Below are 23,808 nucleotides of genomic sequence, written 5' to 3'. Positions count from 1 at the left end.
ATAATGTGTGGTGAGAAGGTATACCAATTGTTGCAAAGAGCAGAAATAATATGCATGGTCCACACAATCGCATGATTTGTGGACCCCTTCCCGCAGTTGGCATAGTTCACATCTGTAGTCTAGTTAATCGTAATAATTATGGTTACTACAGAAACTATACCTTGTTCAAAATAATCTCTAAAACTATTCGCAACGTTTGTATCATAAAAAAACTAATGCTGTCACAATTATATAGAATACACAATGTTGTTTTTCTACAACTCTTTCTCCCTCTGAATCATTGCTTTGACTCCATCGTACATATCTTGAACAAGTTGAGCTTCAGACCTTCCGAGCCGTCTCTTGTTGGAGATGTCATAGATACCGTCGGACGACTCAGAGTGCTCTCCATGAATGCCCCTGATCTGTACAGAGAATTTATCAGCGATAGCTTGGAACTCATCTTTCCTGGCAGAGAGTTTGGGAAGCTTGATGTGAACAGAAGCCCTCAAAGCAGTACCGAGGTTAGTGGGGCATGAAGTAATGTAACCAAGGTGGTCATCGTGGGAGAACTTGGCAACGGTCTCAATGTGTGCTACGGCTCTGCTCAGCCTCTCGAAAACAGCTCCGATATCAGCTCCCTTTTGCATTGAGATGATTCTGAGCTGGTCCTCTTCGTTCACCCACACCAGGAAGGTTTTGTCATTGTTGTGGAATATTCCACGCCCAGAAGGCCAGTCTCTGTTAAGGCCACATGCTTCCAGGAATCTATCACCCTCCCTGTGTGAAATAAATAGTTTGTATATACACTGCACAAGTCATATATATAGGTATACCAGCACAGGTATTGTATTTAATGTTGAATGTTCACTACATGCAGTGAGCTGCTCTTTCACGTGGTATTTTCATTGTACTGCCACGAGGTATGCTTCATACTGTATTGTCGAAAGAAAATTGACCAATGGATAATTGCTACAAGATCTTCGTAGGATAATCTCAGCGAGGTTCTAGTGCAGCTAGACAGTAAGGATATCGATGCCTATGGCCTTGTGGAGTCAGGGGGGGGGGGGAGTGACTGGGATCATAGCCAGATAGGAAGCTACTCCTCAGAGTTTAAGAAAGAGACAGAGGAAGAAGCTCATGCATGAAGCTCTTGAGACGGACCAATAACTATAGAGTCTTCCTAGCTTCAATATAAGTTTGTTTAGTTACTTCAGCAGTGGACATCATGAGCCACCATTGCATGAACTTGTAAACCTGTGTGTAGGTGAAGAAAACATTTCCCGGGAAAAGAGTGTCTGCCGATACGACCTCATAGACAAGTTTCTGCAGATCTCAACAAAAGTTTTCCTATGACGTACGTACAGTGTAGGTAACTATATACAGGTCGTAATTATTGAATTATAATGGTCCCCTATTCGAATGTGCTGGTATCTACAGCGTGTGCATAGCTCTAACACAACACGCACAATCGTTTTTTGAAAATGAGCAGTAGCCATGCGGCTAAAGTGGGGAAAGGGTTAAGATACCGATATACTGTACTCTAGTTTAAAATTCCTTTCAAAATAATAGTGAACATTTCCTGCTACATGTATACTATAGCAGGAAATTTTCACTATTATTTTGGCTTCAGCAGAAATGTCTAATATTCACGTTTCACCACACACACCAATAGCTTTTGCATGCATGTGAAATACTGGTGCGTGAGTTTTAATTTCCGTGTTAACTACTTTGCATCCCACGGAAATTTCCCGCTATACTGTATTTAATGTTGAATGTTCACTACATGCAGTACAATAATTATGTTGCATGACCAAGAAATACAATTTAAATGCAAGCTTTGCTTAAAGGATTCGAAACATCCAGTACGAAGACACAACTTTTTATGTAATCCTAATAAACATATTTGGGGGCAAACAGAACTATAGAGTACCTTAGTGGATGCATGATATCTTGGTACCCAGTAACTAACCTTTGGTCTAACTATAATTATGCTACTCACTTTGTGAACACGTGATCCTAATGTTTAGCTACTGCGCATGCTCAAACTTCATTCTACATGGTATTATCAAGTCAAAATACCCGTATTATTCAACATGGTATATTTTTTTGGGAGGGTACAGTAATTATGCCTCAGTGCACATATGCGCAAGCGAGGTATGTGGTAGTGTGTTTGTGTGTGTAGACTGCTACAGCTGCTCAAGGATCAATGAAGTGCAAGTAGGTTTCTAGTTATGTTTTCTTCGATTAATTCGTGGATTTGCAAAATAATGCTTCGTTCTTGCTAGTTTTGCTTACTTGGAATGCCATTGCAGCCTTTTCAGAAGAGTGCGTAGCAAAACTTGTTCACCGAGTGTTGCTACTCTACTTAGTAGTTAGCTCTGCACTAGAACGTTAGCTGCAAGAGTGAGAAGAGATCTGCAAGGCTCTGCTGATGCATGCAGTCATTAATTTTAGACTTGAACTTTTGGCATCGATCGTTTATTAACAACAATCACGGTCTATCATTACCGTTTGCATGAAGCAAAATTAATTAATGCTGCATCATGATACACGTACGCGTCATAATCTTTTATGGGGGAAATGTGTGCATGGAGAGATAATTAAACGGAAACTTAAATAGGCAAGGTACTGGTTGCAAAACAGAGTGATGAACTTCACAATGATCGACTGCTGCCTTTGACAGACAGTGCAGCTCTCTTTTCAGCCATGTACCTATCTAGCAATTTAGTGCGAGGCTGACTAATGAGCTGAACAGAAACAGATTTAGATACGCACAATTCTGAAGAGCCTTCAATGCATAACGTAAAACTAACCATACTGTATAGTGGAGGTTATAAACGTTCACGTTTTTTTGCTTATCAGGCATGTATCGTGACATTTATACCCACAAATATTAAATCCGTAGATCTAGTAGGTGTGGTGAAACTCCATAAAAATTACCAACGGTTTTCCGCGAAGTTTATACACCCCGAGGCGTAACTATGACAAGCATATCTTAACACATGTAGATACATGTCTCACATGCCAAAACTTAGCTTACTTGAACAAAAAGTGATCAGCAATCAATTGCTCCTGTGTAGTCTTTTCCATTCCTTCCAGAGGGAAGAAAGTGCCCTTGAGATCTCCGCCAAAAGTGTTACAAGCCTCCACCACCTTCTGCATGATCTCGTCCCTCTGTTCCTTGCTCACTCCCGGGCCGAGAGGATAACCATCGAGATTGCGGCCTACTCTAATTCGGGTTGATACGATCATAGCGGCTTCATCTTCTGGAAGTGGAGGGCATTCAAGTTTGCCAGCATCCATGTCAGACACATGAGTGTCTTCTGGTTTGTATCCATGATAGTCCTCGATCACTTTGTCCATCAGTGGGGCAAACGTCTTGTATGAGTCGTGTGAGCCAGCATATACACCAATTCCAGAGTCGACGTTCTTGCAGCCTGAGAATATACAAAGCTTGTATGAAACGCCATGCATGTCCTTCCCATCCTTGAGCTCGTTCCATACTTTGTACGTATTAAATCGTGCAACAGAGGAATTTATTCCTTCGGGGAAGATAGGAAAACCTGTCAAGCTATCAGGACCCTCCAAGTCAGAGCTACAAAGTACTCCCTCAGCTAACTCCTTTTCTCTTAGGATCATTGCTTTGACCCCATTGTACATGTCCTGGACTAACTGAACTTCTGACCTTCCGAGTCGCCTCTTGTTGGATATGTCGTAGATGCCGTCAGATGACTCAGAGTGCTCTCCATGGATGCCCCTGATCTGAACTGAAAATTTGTCAGCAATAGCCTGAAATTCTTTCTTTCTGACTGAGAGCTTAGGAAGCTTGATGTGAACGGAAGCCCTTAAGGCAGTACCGAGGTTGGTAGGACATGAAGTGATGTAACCAAGGTGGTCATCGTGGGAGAACTTGGCAACGGTCTCAATGTGTGCTACGGCTCTGCTCAGCCTCTCGAAAACAGCTCCAATATCAGCTCCTTTTTGCATTGAGATGATCCTGAGCTGGTCCTCTTCGTTCACCCACACCAGGAAGCTCTTGTCATCATTGTGGAAGATTCCACGTCCAGAAGGCCAGTCTCTGTTGAGGCCACATGCTTCCAAGAATCTATCACCCTCTCTGTGTCAAAACAAGAAATTACAAAATTAAAAATTGCTTGAGCACCCTCTGCTACCCTATAGATCTGCCCCTACATCACGAGTATTAGAAGAAAAAGTTCATTTTAAAAGTACATGTACAGTCACATGACTAGATTTAATTCAATTTTGACTCTTCCGAACTTCTTGGAGCTACACCACAACATAAGCATAAAGTTCTTTGAGAGTGTTTTGGATGTCATTGGCTGCATGTAAGTCACATGATCAGCAATAAATAATTTATTACTTATGACCTATAGTGCATTAGATCTCACCGTACATGTGCCATACAACAGAAAAATTTGGCGACTATTATAATTATTATTTGGGGAATGAGCACCAAAATTAATGGCTAATTTGGCTTACTACAGCAACGACATTTCATACTGGTAAAGTTTAATTTGGCATTTTTAATCTTCAGTAAAAGTCACCAATCGCCAAATTAAAACATTCGCCAAATTCTCCGTTATACGGTATACACAAAACTTACTTGAAAAGGAAGTGGTCAGCAATCAATTGCTCTTGAGTAGCTTTTTCCATTCCTTCCAGAGAATAAAAAGTGCCTTTGAGGTCTCCTTCAAACGTATTGCAAGCGTCCACCACCTTCTGCATGATCTCGTCCCTCTGTTCCTTGCTCACTCCTGGTCCAAGAGGATATCCATCGAGGTTGCGGCCTACTCTAATTCGGGTTGATACGATCATAGCAGCTTCATCTTCTAAAAGTGGAGGGCATTCAAGCTTTCCAGCATCCATGTCAGACACATGAGTGTCTTCTGGTTTGTATCTATGGTAGTCCTCGATTACTTTGTCCATCAGAGGAGAAAAAGCTTTGTAAGAGTCGTATGATCCAGCATACACTCCGATTCCAGAGTCCACATTTTTGCAGCCAGAAAAGATGCAAAGCTTGTAAGACACGCCATATTCATCCTTCTTATTTTTCAAATCGGCCCAAACTTCACGAGTGTTGAATCGAGCTACAGACGATTTTGTTTCACTAGGGAATATTGGAAATCCAGTCAAACTGTCAGGACCATGTAGAAGAGAACTACATAGAACATCTTCCTCAGCTAATTCTTTCTCCTTCTGAATCATAGCCTTGACTCCATTATACATATCCTGGACTAGCTGTACTTCAGAACGACCAAGTCGCCTCTTGTTGGAGATGTCATATACACCATCAGACGACTCAGAGTGCTCTCCATGGATGCCCCTGATCTGCACAGAGAATTTGTCAGCGATAGCTTGGAACTCATCTTTCCTGGCAGAGAGTTTAGGAAGCTTGATGTGAACAGAGGCCCTCAAAGCAGTACCGAGGTTGGTAGGGCATGAAGTGATGTAACCAAGGTGGTCATCGTGGGAGAACTTGGCAACGGTCTCAATGTGGGCTACAGCACGGCTTAGTCTCTCGAAAACAGCTCCAATATCAGCTCCCTTTTGCATTGAGATAATCCTGAGCTGGTCCTCTTCGTTCACCCACACCAGGAAGCTCTTGTCATCATTGTGGAATATTCCACGCCCAGAAGGCCAGTCTCTGTTGAGGCCACATGCTTCCAGGAATCTATCACCCTCTCTGCAACAAATAAAACTGTTCTGAAAATGCATTAATTATTGTACCATGCATGTCTTGTAATTGTTATACTGTCATGTACGTTTACAACTTGGGTGATTGTCAGTGTACAGTGTACAATCTATCGGGGTACTATCCTGGATATATCTAAAGTTACTATTTGGCAGGTATTGTTTCTGGACCAGTGGCTTTTGCTGTTATTCATGAGGTAAGCTGCCTTTTAACGCTGTTTTTGGCTTGATTTCTACAACAGCCATACTGTTGGTGTAAATGCACCAGGAAGCTTACAGTGGTAATAATTATAAATAACTAGTTGGATTATAGAATTGGCTGGCAGAACAGGACCCCTCTGGATATCACCCAAGACACAAAAGACAGTACGTTACATGTACTTTGGTCTAGGGGTTTTACTCAGTCTTGCATCCAAACTAAGGTCCCGATACAGGACCTTTACTTGCCATCACAGACTCTACTGTACTCTTGCAACCATAATTATCCTAGATTAAACCGCGGAGAAACATGGATTGTACCACAAGCTAATCCCTCTCTTTTATTTATCAAGAGTAGATAAGTGTTTAACTGCTAGCATTTTCCTGCTCTTGCGTCATCACTTGGTAGTAATCAGTGCTAATTTGTTATGTTTAATAGCAATTAACACTTCCCAGAAACCGAACATGCATGCGCAGTTCAGTGCTATATACCACAGACCACAGTTTACTTAACAGCACTCGAATAGTGACGACAGTGATGACGCATGTTAAGGCAAATGCGGTTCCACGATTACTACAGCAGTTCAACACTCTTACTCTTATCTACTCTTGCTATGCTACATTAGGACATGCAAAGTCAATTTGTAGTTTCTCAGGTATGGCGCAATATTATATGGCGCAATATTAGTGCCAAAATTAGAGTATATACGTATTTGTATCTAGGGGGTACTCTTTTTGTAAACTGGTATAGAAAATAAACATTCAGGGGTACACTTTTTAGTGTAGACTATCACTTGGGGGTACTCTTATCAGTTTAGGTACACACATAATTTAAAGGCACTAAAAGAAAAGAAAAGAATGAATTCATGGTTTGTTTGTCATGAAATAATTATGACTAAAATTTATTATGCGCGCGCTTCCGTTTATTGAGAAAGTTGGGTGTTTTCAACTTGATATTCATATATTTATCAATGCCCTCAATCCGCTTGCTATTTTAGGAATAAAAGCCTGAGAAACTACAAATTGACTTTGTGTGCCTTAAACACTAGTTGAAAAGATATCTATGTGAAAAGCACCTCAGAGGAGATATTCTCACAGTCCCTACGAAATTATGACAATCAATGTTGTTTATCGACATTAAACAAGAACAGTATTCTTCACGCAATTGGAACAGGATTAATTATTGACGTAACTTACTTGAAAAGGAAATGGTCGGCGATCAACTGATCTTGGGTAGCTTTCTCCATTCCTTCCAGAGGATAGAAAGAGCCTTTCAGATCTTCTTCAAAAGTGTTGCAAGCCTCCACCACCTTCTGCATGATCTCGTCTCTTTGTTCCTTGCTCACTCCCGGGCCGAGAGGATAACCATCGAGATTGCGGCCTACTCTGATTCGAGTTGATACAATCATAGCGGCTTCATCTTGTAGAAGTGGAGGGCATTCAAGTTTCGCAGCATCCATGTCAGACACATGAGTATCCTCTGGTTTGTATCCATGGTAGTCCTCGATCACTTTGTCCATCAGTGGGGCAAACGTCTTGTATGAGTCATGTGAGCCAGCATATACACCAATTCCAGAGTCGACGTTCTTGCAGCCTGAGAAAATACAAAGCTTGTATGAAACGCCATGCATGTCCTTCCCGTCCTTGAGCTCGTTCCATATTTTGTATGTATTAAATCGTGCAACAGAGGAATTTGTTCCTTCGGGGAAGATAGGAAAACCTGTCAAGCTATCAGGACCCTCCAAGTCAGAGCTACAAAGTACTCCTTCGGCTAATTCCTTCTCTCTTAGGATCATTGCTTTGACTCCATTGTACATGTCCTGGACTAGATTTATTTCAGATCGACCAAGACGTCTCTTGTTGGAGATGTCGTATATGCCGTCAGATGACTCAGAGTGCTCTCCATGGATGCCTCTGATCTGTACAGAGAATTTGTCAGCAATAGCCTGGAATTCTTTCTTTCTAGCCGAGAGTTTTGGAAGCTTGACGTGAACGGAAGCCCTCAAGGCAGTACCGAGGTTGGTAGGGCATGAAGTAATGTAACCAAGGTGGTCATCGTGGGAGAACTTGGCAACGGTCTCAATGTGTGCTACGGCTCTGCTCAGCCTCTCGAAAACAGCTCCAATATCAGCTCCCTTTTGCATAGAGATGATCCTGAGCTGGTCCTCTTCGTTCACCCACACCAGGAAGGTCTTGTCACTGTTGTGGAAGATTCCACGTCCAGAAGGCCAGTCTCTGTTGAGGCCACATGCTTCTAAGAATCGGTCTCCCTCCCTAAGTAAAACAGCCAATACATTTGGAGTAAAATTGTTATTTAAGATTTCAAACATACATAAGCATGCACACGATCATGCAGCTTTACCGTACTCCTCTGCATAACGAGATGGGACTATAGACTACACAAAAACATTTGGATTGGCATTGCATGAAAGCACCACAAGCAAGACACAATAGACAATCTATTTTATTGTGCATGCCATTAATTGATGATAGTTAAAAGTACGTACAGGCGTAATGCTAGCTGGAAACCTGTATGATGCTGTTGTAGAGTACTCGCGAGGTACATTCTACACGTATGACTCGCTGAGGGTTAGTGTGAGTGCTAATTGAGCAGTACTAAAACTTGCCAGTACAACTGTATGAATGAAAGCACCGCATGTGCTGATGCCTCGGTGGAGATTCCAAAGCTACATAACATCGGTTTAAGCTACTAATAGCTTTTATACACACACATTATTATCATGATGAACCAGTTTTTTTGCTGCATGGAAACTCAAACAGTGGGTAATGATTGTTGTTAAAAACGACCGATGCCAAAAGTTCAAGTCTAAAATATTGGCTGCATCAGCAGAGCCTTGCAACCTATAGAAACTCTTTTGAACGTCATTGATCCTAGAGCAGCTGTAGCAGTTTACACAGACACAGACACACACAGACACAGACACGCACGCACGCACACACACACACACACCGTATACCTCGCTTGCGCATGCGCACCGTGGCATAATTAAATGTCATGTAAACCAGACTTACTTAAACAAAAAGTGGTCCGCAATTAGTTGCTCCTGGGTAGCTTTTTCCATTCCCTCCAGAGAATAAAAAGTGCCTTTAAGGTCTCCTTCAAAAGTGTTGCAAGCCTCCACCACCTTCTGCATGATCTCGTCCCTCTGTTCCTTGCTCACTCCTGGTCCAAGAGGATAACCATCGAGGTTGCGACCTACTCTAATTCGGGTTGATACGATCATAGCAGCTTCGTCTTCTGGAAGCGGAGGGCATTCAAGTTTCCCAGCATCCATGTCAGATACATGAGTGTCTTCTGGTTTGTATCCATGGTAGTCCTCGATCACTTTGTCCATCAGAAGGGCAAACGTCTTGTAGGAGTCGTGTGATCCAGCGTATACACCAATTCCGGAGTCCACGTTCTTGCAGCCTGAGAAGATACAAAGTTTGTACGATACCCCATAGGCATCTTGTTTGTCCTTGAGCTCCTCCCAAACATCACGAGTATTGAAGCAAGCCACAGACGATTTTGTGCCACCTGGAAAAGCGGGGAACTTGGTTAAAGAGTCAGGACCTTCTAGATGCGGACCACACCTAGTGCATTCGTCTTCGAAAACTAATTCTTTCTCTCTCTCAATCATGGCTTTGACTCCGTCATACATATCTTGCACTAGCTGAACTTCAGATCGACCAAGTCGCCTCTTATTGGAAATGTCAAAAATGCCGTCGGATGATTCCGAGTGTTCTCCATGGATGCCTCGAATTTGAACACTGTACTTCTCAGCAATGGCCTGGAATTCTTCTTTTTTAGCAGAGAGCTTGGGAAGCTTGATGTGAACTGAGGCCCTCAAGGCAGTACCGAGGTTGGTAGGGCATGAAGTAATGTAACCAAGGTGGTCATCATGGGAGAACTTGGAAACAGTCTCAATGTGTGCTACGGCTCTGCTCAGCCTCTCGAAAACAGCTCCAATATCAGCTCCCTTTTGCATTGAGATGATTCTGAGCTGGTCCTCTTCGTTCACCCACACCAGGAAGCTCTTGTCATCATTGTGGAATATTCCACGCCCAGAAGGCCAGTCTCTGTTGAGGCCACATGCTTCCAAGAATCGGTCTCCTTCCCTAAGATGACAAAAGTTACATGCATTTATTGGTTGGCAATAGATTATATAATAATTTACAGCTGTTCTGTACAGTGCATCCAAACACATTAGGACTAGATACGTGTACAGTAGCAAAGTTTCCATTCAATATACATTTTACGCTTGTTGTAGCATGCTGATAAGGTACGCATGCTCGCATTATTGTGCGATGCTCTTAAATTTGCTTAAATTTGCCCTGTCCAAACATAGCCATCATGAACTTTTGCTGACTGCTAACTTATAACTATTTAGTTATTGCTGAGTTTGCACAATCGAAAACCTAGCTGTATAGCTTAATTGTACTCCCTACAGCCTTTTCAAAGCTTGTATGAGCTAATGAAGCAGTTAGCAAATCCCAAAGATTCATTTGCAGCAAGAAATGACTCAAAGAGCATACATAGCTGGCAATCAAAAGACCACCCTCTCTATAACGGCCAAAAGGCTGTTCCCCAGTGGTGTCCGTTTTATGGAGGTTCCACTGCATTTTGGTACATTGTATCGTATAGGGGGTAATTTTCATTGGTGCAAATTTCCCTATTTCATACAGATCAGGATAGTGACATTGAAGCTATTGCGGTAGATTTTCGCATAATGCTATAATTATACGAACATTTCCACCATACGAAAGTAACCCGCTATACGGTACGTTATTTCCTTAATTACGTGTAAGCTTTCACTGTAAATGTAGCTATATCTAGGTATACTTACGAGTAGCTAAATGATGAATATAAAATTGTCGCTTTGTGTGCTGCTTTCCAACTTGTTCATAAAAAAGCAGCACCGACTTGGTACTCAACAGCACGACACGATAAATTTCAAACCCTATCTTAACAGAAATGCTTCAAACATGCGTACTACATGTACGTTACATACTATACTGTAAACGTTGCTTGCATTGAGAATGCCAGTGGAAGTTATGTGGTCAACTATGGCTTCATTAATGCTTTACGTGGTATATGTATATACATGTATGCCATTGACTTGTACAGGGAAAATGTTAAATTTCAGCTGGTTTGAGGATTGTTTAACAAGGAATCAATGGTATATGACTATGGCCAAGTTACGGCAACATTAAGAGGGCCATTTTCTCAATGCAAAATAAAGTTTACACACAGGTGTGAATTGGGAGACACCTGTACGAATCTATTGATATACAAATAATGACAATACACATGCTGATTCACTTGAAAAGGAAGTGGTCGGCAATCAATTGCTCCTGTGTAGCTTTTTCCATTCCTTCCAGAGGGTAGAAAGTGCCCTTGAGGTCTCCGCTAAAAGTGTTGCAAGCCTCCACCACCTTCTGCATGATCTCGTCCCTCTGTTCCTTGCTCACTCCTGGTCCAAGAGGATAACCATCGAGGTTGCGACCTACTCTAATTCGGGTTGATACGATCATAGCAGCTTCGTCTTCTGGAAGTGGAGGGCATTCAAGTTTCCCAGCATCCATGTCAGACACATGAGTGTCTTCTGGTTTATGTCCGTGGTAGTCCTCGATCACTTTATCCATCAGAAGTGAAAAAGTTTTGTAGGAGTCGTGTGATCCAGCATACACACCGATTCCAGAGTCCACATTCTTGCAGCCTGAGAAGATACACAGTTTGTAAGACACACCATGAGCATCTTTCTTGTCTTTCAGTTCGTCCCATATCTTGTGTGTATTGAAACGAGCTACAGAAGATTTATTGCCTTCAGGGAACACAGGGAAGCCAATTAAATCGTCAACGCTATTCAATTGGCTGCCACAGATCACATCAACAGATGTGTTACTCGGTTCAGCATATGATTCAGCAGCAGGAGGATCTCCGATGTTGTCTACCACAATAGGCTGCTGAGAGCTCTGACAAGTGCCCATACTAGACATGTAAGTTGCTCAGGAACAGATGCTATAGAACAGACAATAATAATTAATAGTTTGACAGACACTGTGTTTTATAGAAGCGATTGTTATGAACACGTGCATGATGACGTAGGTACATTGTGAGAACACCATTCTCCAGTGTCTATTAGACGTAATAATGTACCATAGCCTCGCAATACTACACTCATTAAACTTGAAACCATTCACCCACCCAGAAAGTATGACTTCGAGCATCCTAATTAAGCACCACGTGTTTTTTATAGTGAAGCAGATGCAAGAGTCATGAGAGTCTCTTGTGCAAGTGATAGTTTTAATTAACCCTTGACTTATATTATTAACTGGCAGGTAGATCTGCTGTACCAAGGATGGATACCAGTTTGTCAATGTGCTCGAAGGTGCAGGGAACAACAAACAATAGTGACAATGTCCTGCAATTTTTGTTTCGACGGAGAAAGCACTAACATGCAGTTTTTAATTATCGAGGAAAATAGGCTTATAATTATGACAAACTAAATGTAATGTATAGCTTGGAGTGGCTTGTAGTGGCCTTGCTTGTATATGTATACATATGTAGATACACATCAATTATACGTGTAGATAGCATGTGGTTGGAGACCACACCTTTTCAATTTGCACACATGACGATGAGTTGTTGATTGTCACCTGACCACTCTCTTTCCCGAGGTAGAAAGGTGTGGTCTCCAATGTACCTACAGCCTGAGCATTGAATATGTTGTCATCTAACCACAAACCTTCAAAAGTTAGTTGCACGCAGGGAATGCAAAAGAGCAGGAAATGATTGACCAAGAGTTCTGGGTCCATAATGACAAGTTACACCTATTAGACTAGTAAGCATGCACAACATCAGTGCAATGATTTGATTTAGGCTGTTAATCATTGTTGCAGCTCTTTTTTAACTCTGGCAGCTACGAAAGTTGTGCTCTACTAATGCAATTTAATTATCGTTAGAGCTAACAACTAAGAACAGCAACATATGCTACACACGAGTCTGAAGAGGCTGCAATGGTCTTCAAATTAGCCATAACTCGAGAACGAATTCCAAATCCACAACTTAGATTCCAAGAAAAGTGTCTAGAAGCCTATAGAAGCCATTACTTGCACCTGAAATGCCAAGGTACCTAAGAGTAGTTACAGCATTAATACACAAGTAAACACACACACTACTGTACTGTATACATCGCTTGCGCACCGAGGCATAGTGATGAGCCTCGACAATTAGTCGCAGATTGGCTCTTTTCGAGTGTTTGCTCGAAACTACTCTCAGCCTCAGTTCTCAGTACGAAATGAACAAGTGCATAAGAGTATTTTCACGATTTCATTTTTCATTAAGGCTACATGTAGGTGAAAAATATGGGCGTTGCCAAGATCAAAATAGTTATTCATTAGCTAACAAACACATCATGAATATTTATGGATCCCACCCCCTTTCTTAAGAAAATCTCTTACCTTTTCGTAATAATTATAACTGTCTTTTTCTGGAATCTTCACCACCTAAAGAGTGAAGTTAATAAGTGATAGTGTGCCACACCATGGTACTTGACAATGAATTATCCTTGGTGTTAATTCTAACAGCACTGATTCTACACAACATGACAGACTTTAAAGTGTGGGGTGTAGATATAATTAATTATAGCTAGCTAGCTAGCTGGAGAATCCAATCAGCAGTCTACCCGCATAGTCTATATATATATACATGACTGTATGGTAGAGCCATTTTATGGCATAGATGGCAGACTATTATTGTGGTTTTGGTTGTTGATCACTGGACTAGACTAGAGCTATTTCTATGTCTTACACAGTTTTACTAGCACTACTTCATCAAGAGCAGCTTAATAGCAATAGCATGCACAATACAGACTAGATAATTGTATAGACACTTACTCTTAATTGGTGGTGGAACACAAATCTTGAAAGATAGTATAGATCGGTATTAAAGTGCTGCAGCTAGCTCAGCGCAGCATAGATCTGTATTATTAACCAGGATCTAGAACTGTTTCTAGGATATACCGGATGTATACAGAGGAGGTTGGCCACAAGCCATCTATATATGGGAATAATAGGCACATTACGGTAATTTTACATGTGTGAAATAATAATTGACAGCAAATTTCATCATACAAATTGTAAAAAAACGGACAAAGTTACAAAAAGGAAGAATACGTATGACAACGTGACCACAAAAATGGCAGCTTTCAGAACTAGAGCACTAAAGTGCAAACCCTCGGCTGGTGACATGATTAAAAAGAAACCAGAAATATAATGCAGTGCATATAGTGATGTTGTTATCATGTATGACTTGCACAGCAACTCAGGAGCAATAAAACTAAACCAGACTGGAGGCATGCTGAAACATTTGAGAACAGGTAGTGGTACTATAGATATATGCACTGTGGATTAGGATCACAGTAAAGAAGCCTGGAGTCTCAGAGAAGTATGGCTCCAGGTTCTGCATGGAGTAGGATCCCAGTCAGCAGCAGGAGAAGCTTCTCTACTTTAGTGACCCTGTTCCATTGTTCCTGGTATATACAGCTTTCTACTTTAGTGACCCTGTTCCATCGTTCTTGGTACAGGATCACTTCAGTTATAAGTAACGCATGTGCAAGTTCTGTTCAAGCTACATTTTGCTCGCTTTTATTAGACAAAGAAGCTTTAACACCGAAAGCTGCCACTATCAAAAGTACTAACTTGTTGTGTGGAGGCTACTCATGCTGTAAACGCAGTGCTAGAACATCCAGGTAAGCAGACCTAGTCACAAGCTTATTTAAGCTTCTTAGCTTTTGCTCGACAAAGAAGCTTTAACATCAAAATCTGCCACTATTTAAACCATGATAATTATTATTATGTGAAGGCTACCTATGCTGCAAACGCAGCGCTATGGCATCCAGGTGAGTAGATATACTCGTGACAAACAGACAAACAAACAAACAAACAAACTAGAGCACTAAAGTGCAAACCCTCGGCTGGTGACATGAAACCAAAAGACTGATATAATGCAGTGCATATAGTGATGTTGTTATCATCATCATGCATGACTTGCACAGCAACTCAGGAGCAATAAAACTAAACCAGACTGGAGGCATGCTGAAACATTTGAGAACAAGTAGTACTATAGATAATTTATGCACTGTGGATTAGGATCACAGCAAAGAAGCCTGGAGTCTCAGAGAAGTATGGCTCCAGGTCCTGCATGGATCCCAGTCAGCTAAAGCAAGCTTTCTACTTTAGTGACCCTGTTCCATTGTTCCTGGACCTGGTACAGGATCACTTCAGTTATAAGTAACGCATGTGCAAGTTCTGTTCAAGCTACATTTTGCTCGCTTTTATTAGACAAAGAAGCTTTAACACCGAAAGCTGCCACTATTAGAAGTACTGACTTGTTATGTAGAGGCTACCCATGCTGTAAACGCAGTGCTAGAGCATCCAGGTAAGCAGACCCAGTCACAAGCTTGTTCAAGCTTCTTAGCTTTTGCTCGACAAAGAAGCTTTAACATCACAATCTGTCACTATTTAAACCAAGATATTGTTGTGTGAAGGCTATCCATGCTGTAAACGCAGTGCTGTGGCATCCAGGTGAGTAGATATACTCGTGACAAACAGACAAACAAACAAACTAGAGCACTAAAGTGCAAACCCTCGGCTGGTACATGATGACATGATTAAAAAGAAACTAGAAATATAATGCAGTGCATATAGTGATGTTGTTATCATGTATGACTTGCACAGCAACTCAGGAGCAATAAAACTAAACCAGACTGGAGGCATGCTGAAACATTTGAGAACAGGTAGTGGTACTATAGATATATGCACTGTGGATTAGGATCACAGTAAAGAAGCCTGGAGTCTCAGAGAAGTATGGCTCCAGGTTCTGCATGGAGTAGGATCCCAGTCAGCAGCAGGAGAAGCTTCTCTACTTTAGTGACCCTGTTCCATTGTTCCTGGTATATACAGCTTTCTACTTTAGTGACCCTGTTCCATCGTTCTTGGTACAGGATCACTTCAGTTATAAGTAACGCATGTGCAAGTTCTGTTCAAGCTACATTTTGCTCGCTTTTATTAGACAAAGAAGCTTTAACACCGAAAGCTGCCACTATCAAAAGTACTAACTTGTTGTGTGGAGGCTACTTATGCTGTAAACGCAGTGCTAGAACATCCAGGTAAGCAGACCTAGTCACAAGCTTATTCAAGCTTCTTAGCTTTTGCTCGACAAAGAAGCTTTAACATCAAAATCTGCCACTATTTAAATCAAGATATTGTTCTGTGAAGGCTATCTATGCTGTAAACGCAGCGCTGTGGCATCCAGGTGAGTAGATATACCTGTGACAAACAAACAAACAAACAAACAAACAAACTAGAGCACTAAAGTGCAAACCCTCGGCTGGTGACATGATTATAAAGAAACCAGAAGACTGATATAATGCAGTGCATATAGTGATGTTGTTATCATCATCATGCATGACTTGCACAGCAACTCAGGAGCAATAAAACTAAACCAGACTGGAGGCATGCTGAAACATTTGAGAACAGGTAGTAGTACTATAAATATATGCACTGTGGATTAGGATCACAGCAAAGAAGCATGGAGTCTCAGAGAAGTATGGCTCCAGGTCCTGCATGGATCCCAGTCAGCTAAAGCAAGCTTTCTGGTTTAGTGACCCTGTTCCAATATTGTTCCTGGTATATACAGCTTTCTACTTTAGTGACCCTGTTCCATTGTTTCTGGACCTGGTACAGGATCACTTCAGTTATAAGTAACGCATGTGCAAGTTCTGTTCAAGCTACATTTTGCTCGCTTTTATTAGACAACGAAGCTTTAACACCGAAAGCTGCCACTATTAGAAGTACTGACTTGTTGTGTGGAGGCTACCCATGCTGTAAACGCAGTGCTAGAGCATCCAGGTAAGCAGACCCAGTCACAAGCTTCTTAGCTTTTGCTCGTTTTTATTTGACAACGAAGGTTTAACATGAAATTCTGCCACTATTAAAATTAATAACTTGTTGTATGAAGGCTATCCATGCTGTAAACGCAGTGCCACGGCATGCAACGGACTACCATACCTACGGACTACTATACCCGTGGCCGCCCACGCGCGCCTCGGGTAACAAACCAACAGACTACTATACCCGTGGCCGCCCACGCGCCTCGGGTAACAAACCAACAGACTACTATACCCGCTGGCCGCGGCACGGCCTCGGGTAACAAACCAACAGACTACTATACCCGTGGCCGCCCACGCGCCTCGGGTAACAAACAAACAAACCAACAGACTACTATACCCGTGGCCGCCCACGCGCGCCTCGGGTAATAATTATGCTGCAGCAGTGTTGCTTCTTCTAGCTCTTTCAGAGACACTAATCAAAGTAGAATAATTATGCTGCAGCAGTGTTGCCTCTGTTTATCAAAGAGACAGTTCAAGAAAGCCTCAGACAGAAGACTCTTTAATACATCAGTAGATCCATAGATACACAAAAGAAAGGGATAGGCAACGCCCCACGTGATGCTAGGTAAATGCAGTGTGTGACGTCACACCCTCTGGTTGGAGGCGAGTTGCGCTCAAGAAAGTACACTATATCTGCTTATTTTTCTCGTAGGGGCCTAAAAGAGAAATTCAAAGTAATCAGGCATCATGCACACATACACCCAGCACTACTGATAGCTACAGTTGCTATGTTAGTGCCGAGCTTTCTTTTATTCAGCTTGATTTGTGTGAAAAAACACCGATTTGTCAGTTTATGTACCTATATCTCCAATATGAAATAATTTTATAACATGTACGTTTCACAGAATTAAAGTGTGTTTATAACTGCATGGAACAAAGCATATTTTCCAGCTCTCAATGCGAGTGAAGTAGTAGCAGCACCATGAAACGTTTGTCCGAAGTCCAGAAAGTTTGCGTACCTCTCCTGCTCTTACTGTACATGGTAATCTAGTTTAAAGTGCTCTAAGACACAGTTTAGGTATTAGAAAGTGGAACACAAGTATCTTTATCTGTATTGTGTGATCGAAGAGATGGCATTTGAAGGACTTGGGAACAGACCTGTTATGGTTTGTAGAGTGTACTGACACCCCCTTTGGAGCTCACTTTCTCATCACTTTGCATTTAGTAGCTCTAAAAGATTAATAGCCTATGTCTAAGTGTATCTGGTGTCTCCTCAAGAGCACAGTTTGCTATAATACTACAAACTATTAATATCTTTACTGACAATTTTGAGTGCACACACCCCTTTTTGCTCATTACACGCCCCTTTTTAGCAACTCGCCTCATCCAACGGAAGTGCTGGGTGTTGCCTATCCTTTTCTTTAGTGAATAACTTCCTGAGTGTCTAGTTACAGCGCTTTCAGGAGTGATCATTAGCTTCAGCAATGACTTCTTGTCGAACATAAAGGAAAACTTGCCTGGTCCATATTCCCACAGCCTCATCAGGGGACCCACAGGAACACATCATGCCTTTCCTATACAGTGTAGGATGTCGTTAAAGTAGAGACTTGGCTTGATTTTTTTTTTTTAGAATAAGCACAAAGGTTCAGTTTATTGGTGGAGGTGGACCTCCGAGATCACCAGATCGATAGCCCCAGATCTAACGGGGTGTCCACTTGACGATCTGGATGGCTTGGATAGATGAGCGAAGGAGGGAAAAGGTTAGTCTGCAACGGAGCCTAGTGTGCTGCTATACGATTGGTCCCATTTACATAGAGGCGAGTCTCTTGTAGAAGGTAGCTAGGCCTCCTGTTGCAGAGAGGACTATGCCTGTTCAATGTCCTGTCCTTTTCTTTATTTGCTCATCTTGCGATAGACTGTTGAGGGTCGGTGTGTCTGTTGGATGCAGCGTGTGGGTTAAATACCCTAACATCAAAATAGGTTCTTTCAAAGGATACTCCATTGGCTGCAATGTCACTTGCTCCTGCTAGGTTCTCAGTTCAGGTTCGGTGCACACGTACCTCACTAAGAAGATCTGCAGTAAAGTCTCTGATCTCGTTATGACGAATGGACACATTTCGAGGGTAGCTTGCTTGGGGTCCAACCAGATAGGGCGTCTCTAAAGGCTGGATTTGCTTGATACGGCGTAAGATCTTTGCACAATACTTCTAAATAAGTTCTTTGTAACAGACATAGTATACTGACAGTATCCACAAATACACGGATTACCCCCTTTTGGGGTAATGTACGCGCATGCGCATACAAGGTATACCAGGCCACCTTTTTCTTCGCGGCTGGAATCGAGGCTACTCTAGCGGTTGCCAGAGCGGGTGCTCTGGCATGCTACAATAGAAAAACCTGATCACACTCTACCAGGTAGAGGAATGATTAAACAATGGTTTTGATACAGATGTTCTTGGTGATAGTGTGAGCTACTCAGTAGAGAGGTCTTTCAGTGATCTTCACACAGACGCGACCTATTCCTAGAAACTCCAGAGCCAGAGAGAAACATACGGAATGTACTTTTTCCCTTAGTTATGACCCAGGCAGATTACTAGCTATCTGCGTTTTTTCGATGCGGACAATCTCCATGTGGGTAGTGACGTCCTATGTACGGTTGGTGGTAATGTATAATGTGTATCTGAGGACTTGCCTGGGAGAGAGGCCTGCTCTCCAACGGGGAAAGTCCGATTGTGCTGGAGCCGGAAGCCCTTGCATATATATCACGCCTGAGGGCGAATAAAAACATAAAATAAAACATACGACCCCTACATAGACCTACCTGCTAACCAAGCCCAATCGAGAAACGAAATACGTATGACTAATAGTCAGGGAGGGAAAAGGGGGCTAATTCGTTTTGTTCGTTCACTGATTCCTGTGTTCCTTACGCATGCCCGTGTTGGTTGGCATCTGTACATCACCTGTTAACGACAATTAATCATTCTGACATTTAACATGGTGCACTTACCGTGTAATGACATCGACTACTTTTGAACATGCCAACCATGCAAGGATGTACCTTAGTTATGACCCAGGCAGATTACTAGCTCTATTTAAATATTGTTTGGAGGGAATGTTAATGTATTAGGTCTCTCTTCCAAACAAAAGGAAATAAGTAAGTAAGGTAGAAAGTTAACACTACACAAGTTGTTCGACTAGACCTCACGAGTGATTTTGTGATCAATCAAGTCTCAGTATCTTCCTGAAAGGTGTCGCTGGACCATCGACCCAGTGTTTTAATGGTGGAATCATTGATGCCCGATTCTGAAGGAGTGACTTTCTGGGTTCACCTCGGCTCGGCTACCTCAGAGGGGTGCGAGATAAACAGCGCTGCTGGCGTAAAGCCAAATACCCTGTTATTGCTTCCACTGGGCAGACAGTTGTAGGATGTGTCAATCGTTACGTGTGAAAGGATGAGGCAGAACTCCAGAAAAGCTGCTGCCCATATCATTGCGTTGTCAAAATCGTCGTCTTGGCTGGCTTGATTTTGGTTTTATGCCTGTATTGTAGTGGGTTCTTGTACGTGTCGAACTCCCGATAGATAGGACCGTATAGTAGAGTGCGCTCTAGACTGTGTCACAAATAAAATTAACGTGTCTTCGGTTGCTGGGAGAGGACAAAAGGATAAATATATTTTTTGCGCTGATGTCTACAGTTTTTGTGTGTTGGCGGCAATCTCGTGGTGCTGCAACTTGTTTCTCCAACAAGGGGATAGCCAGTCGGGGGTGGAGTTCATTATCCAGTTATGTGGGGCTATAGACGGCTGCTGGTCTGCCTGTGGAACGGAAAGATGAAACAGTGGTACTACGTTTGCCGCGGTGTTTACTTTTCCCTGTATGTGCTCAGCCGTGACAGTGATGTCGAATTGTGCACATAGATAATGGCAGCAACGCAATAGATGCGCCAGAAGTTTGACGATACTACCGCCATGTTGTCGCATTTGAGAATAATGTGTGAGCCAGTCCATTTCATGTTCCTAAGCCTAATAGAAACTCTTTTGCTGCAATATTAATGTTTGCCGGTCATTTGCCCATGACCGGCATTGTAGCCAAGATCTGTCGGACACCAGAACTACCGTGTTTGAATGAGTTGAAAGTAGCGATGTTTCGTTCCTCCTCCTCAGGAAAAGAGTACAGATCTGCCTTGTTTGTTACCAGTGGTGCCGCGAGGCGATAAGCTGGCGTAAAAAGGATCTTGCGAGCAGTGTTGTCAATTGAAGCAGAGCAGAGTTGTTTGTCGATGCCGTCGTTGATGCTACAGCGATCTGGGTGAGATAGATCGAGAATGTGGTGCTTCTTGGGAATGACCCCGAAACGGCTGACGTGTACCTTCAGGTGATTCAAGGGGCGACATTCGTGGTCAAGGTATTGACGTTTGGATGCAGTCTATCGGAAGTTTGTAACGCCTGTGAGGTATTGAAACCTATTCGGAACTCTTCATCTGGGTGAAATGTGATGGGGTTGTTGGTGGGACGGCTGTGACGGTAAGATCGTAGATCGCCTGTCTGTATCAAGGTGAGAGTTGTCCCCGTGAACATCGGGATGTGTATATTGGGTGCGGTAAGTGAAGAAGTTGGGCAGGTGAGCCGGTTCGGGGAATTGCTGCCGAATGTCGTCCGGGTGTGGATCTGTGCACGTGGGTAATGGAGGTTAGGTTTTTGGGGCATGCCTGGTGGGGTATGCCTGATATGTAACCGATGTGTGATGTACTGGGGGCATGTACTTGCATGGGTGTGTAATTGATAAATGAAGCCAGAGACACGCCATGGAAGGGGTTAGCCAGGGGCATGCCTGGAGTGTAGCCCATATGTGATGCCAACGACGTGACCAGAGGGCGTTTAACCCATACCAGCGACATGCATGCCTGGTTTGTACTGGGGCGATCAGAATGTGTTGGCCAGGGGCATGCCTGATGTGTAACCGATAGTGGCATGACCCTGGGGGCATGTTGGCCAGGGGCATACCTGGTGTGTATTTGATACGTGAAGCCAGCCTATCCTGATGCAGGATGGACCAAGCCTGCTGTGTAATGTGTCACCAATAAGAGACATAACCAGGAGCATGCCTGGCGTGTACTGGGACGTTGGCCAGGGACATGCCTGGTATGTAACCGATATGTGATGCCAGTGATATGGCATATATGGACCAGGTTGGCCAGGGGCATGCCTGGTGCTATGTCGTAGGATGTACCCATGCCTTGGATGGTGTGTAAGACATGACCAGGGGCTTACCTGTGCGTTGGCCAGGGGCATGCCTGGTGTGGGATAGATCTGTACTACTACATCTACTCCTTCCCATGTCACACGTCACTACATTCCAGAAATTACTAGCATCCATCTCTACCTCCCATGCAGCTCCAGATGATACGATAGAGCTCTCTATACTTCCGTATATAGCATGACCATCCACTATCTATGGAGATAGAAGAGAAAGGGATTGGCAACGGGGTGCACTTCCCGTGTTTTGCCTCGAGGCTTACTTCTAATGTGGGAGTCTAAACATGAATAATTCATGAGAACTGTTTTTGCCGTCTGCAAAAAAGTCTACAAGCAGTTCTACACTGCTAAACATCAACTTCACCTCATTTGTGTGGACATAATATCATAACTAGACAGAAGGTTAGCTGAGGTCAGAGTTTACTAATTTCATTCAAGATGGGCGTGGCGTTAACCATTTTTCTGCCATGCAAGAAGCTGAGTCTGTTAAGACGATCAGTATGCACTGGACACCCCTTTCAAAGCAATTAATTATTTGCCTCTTCTATAACGCTAAAGCAAAAACACCTATAGCTAGTGTATAGGCATACTTTCAACCACATAAAGCAATAATAAATGAAGTCATAATTGACCACATAACTTCCGGGGCCAAACTCAACGCAATTCTCATCACATGCATGCATGGTTTTTGTAAAAATAATTATTGATGAGGCAAAGGTATATTATATGCTGAGAGTGCAAAATTTTATTTTTATAGAAATTGCATCATCAGTAAATGGGATTAATTTTGGCTGGGTGTAAGTCCATGTCCATGCCCCGGCCAAATGAGTAATGAACTTTTTGATCGAGGGGAAGGCTAAGTGATCGAAGCGGGGGCTGATGAGAAACTACTAGCCTGGCCTAACGGTCATTCCGCGAATTTAAAGTTTATACTCTTGAAATAATACCCGCTATAGGTACCTAAAACGTCATATCCAGCCATAATAAACGTATAAAATTAGGGGAGAGTGTTTTAATATTCAGGGGCCGGGGGGGAGAAAAGGTATGGAGCATTTGGAGACAATCCCGAAAGATGAATGGATGGATAACCATGCACACTCAACGAAATAACTTCAAAGCTGAGCCCCCTAGGGTAACTCTATGCAGTCACAAGCGATTTATATGTGACAGGCTCTGGGAAAACCAGACTATTGGAGCAGAATTTAGTATTGAGCTACAGCTAAATTTATGCATACAGTATAAAATCTCAAATAAAATGTTATTGGTGTATAAGTATCTGCAGTCCTTCTACTACCTCTCTGTAAAATCTGATGCTCTAAATCCAACTCTTTCCATCGAAACGCTTCGTCCAAACTTTTGCTATTACCTTATTTTTCCTAATTAAGCAATCTTTGAGAGCCGTTTTTCTCGATACTACATTTTACGGCTTCAAGTTTCCAACGCGCATAACTCGGGTATGAAACTAGGTATGTGAACACTAAGCATATCATTGTGTAGGCAATGCTCTGCTCTATCACTTGGTACATTAATCACCAAAATTTTAGTCTGCTCCAATAGTCTGGTTTTCCCAGAGCCTGTCACATATTGGCTTTGCGTTTGACGAACGTATAATTATACCTGAAGATACCGTATAGCGGTAATTTTCGTGGTGTAAATTTCGTTTAGTCTTATTGCCTGCACTGCATTCATACGTTCCGGTAAGCCACGCCTACGTTAAACCCGAAAATTACCCGCTATATACGGTATTTAAACGAGTAACTCTAGTTC

At 42.5% G+C, this 23,808-nt stretch overlaps 1 protein-coding gene across 1 annotated transcript; it reads right to left on the bottom strand.

Moving 5' to 3' along the window:
• Window positions 1–115: 115 nt before the first annotated feature.
• LOC135342386 (creatine kinase, flagellar-like) lies at window positions 116–13,942 on the bottom strand. The gene is made up of 8 exons (XM_064539117.1): window positions 13,792–13,942; window positions 13,357–13,401; window positions 11,216–11,914; window positions 8,926–10,011; window positions 7,090–8,166; window positions 4,607–5,686; window positions 3,023–4,099; window positions 116–759 (listed from the first exon to the last, which is right to left on the bottom strand). Exons 3-8 carry the CDS (start codon window positions 11,890–11,892, stop codon window positions 255–257), a joined length of 5,502 nt encoding a protein of 1,833 aa, XP_064395187.1. The 5' UTR covers window positions 11,893–11,914; window positions 13,357–13,401; window positions 13,792–13,942; the 3' UTR covers window positions 116–254.
• Window positions 13,943–23,808: the final 9,866 nt, after the last annotated feature.

This window comes from Halichondria panicea, chromosome 10 (genome assembly GCF_963675165.1).
Source record: "Halichondria panicea chromosome 10, odHalPani1.1, whole genome shotgun sequence".
NCBI classification, from domain to species: domain Eukaryota; kingdom Metazoa; phylum Porifera; class Demospongiae; order Suberitida; family Halichondriidae; genus Halichondria; species Halichondria panicea.
Note: the sequence above shows the minus strand (reverse complement) of the source record. Positions and strands in the feature narration are given on the sequence as shown.

Excerpts from the sequence above, each read along its gene's own strand:
- LOC135342386 (XM_064539117.1), bottom strand. The coding sequence starts at position 11,892 with ATGTCTAGTATGGGCACTTGTCAGAGCTCTCAGCAGCCTATTGTGGTA. Across the intron at positions 10,012-11,215 it reads GCCGACCACTTCCTTTTCAA|GGAAGGAGACCGATTCTTGG; the intron begins GTGAATCAGCAT and ends TTGTCATCTTAG. Across the intron at positions 4,100-4,606 it reads GCTGACCACTTCCTTTTCAA|AGAGGGTGATAGATTCTTGG; the intron begins GTAAGTTTTGTG and ends GTTTTGACACAG.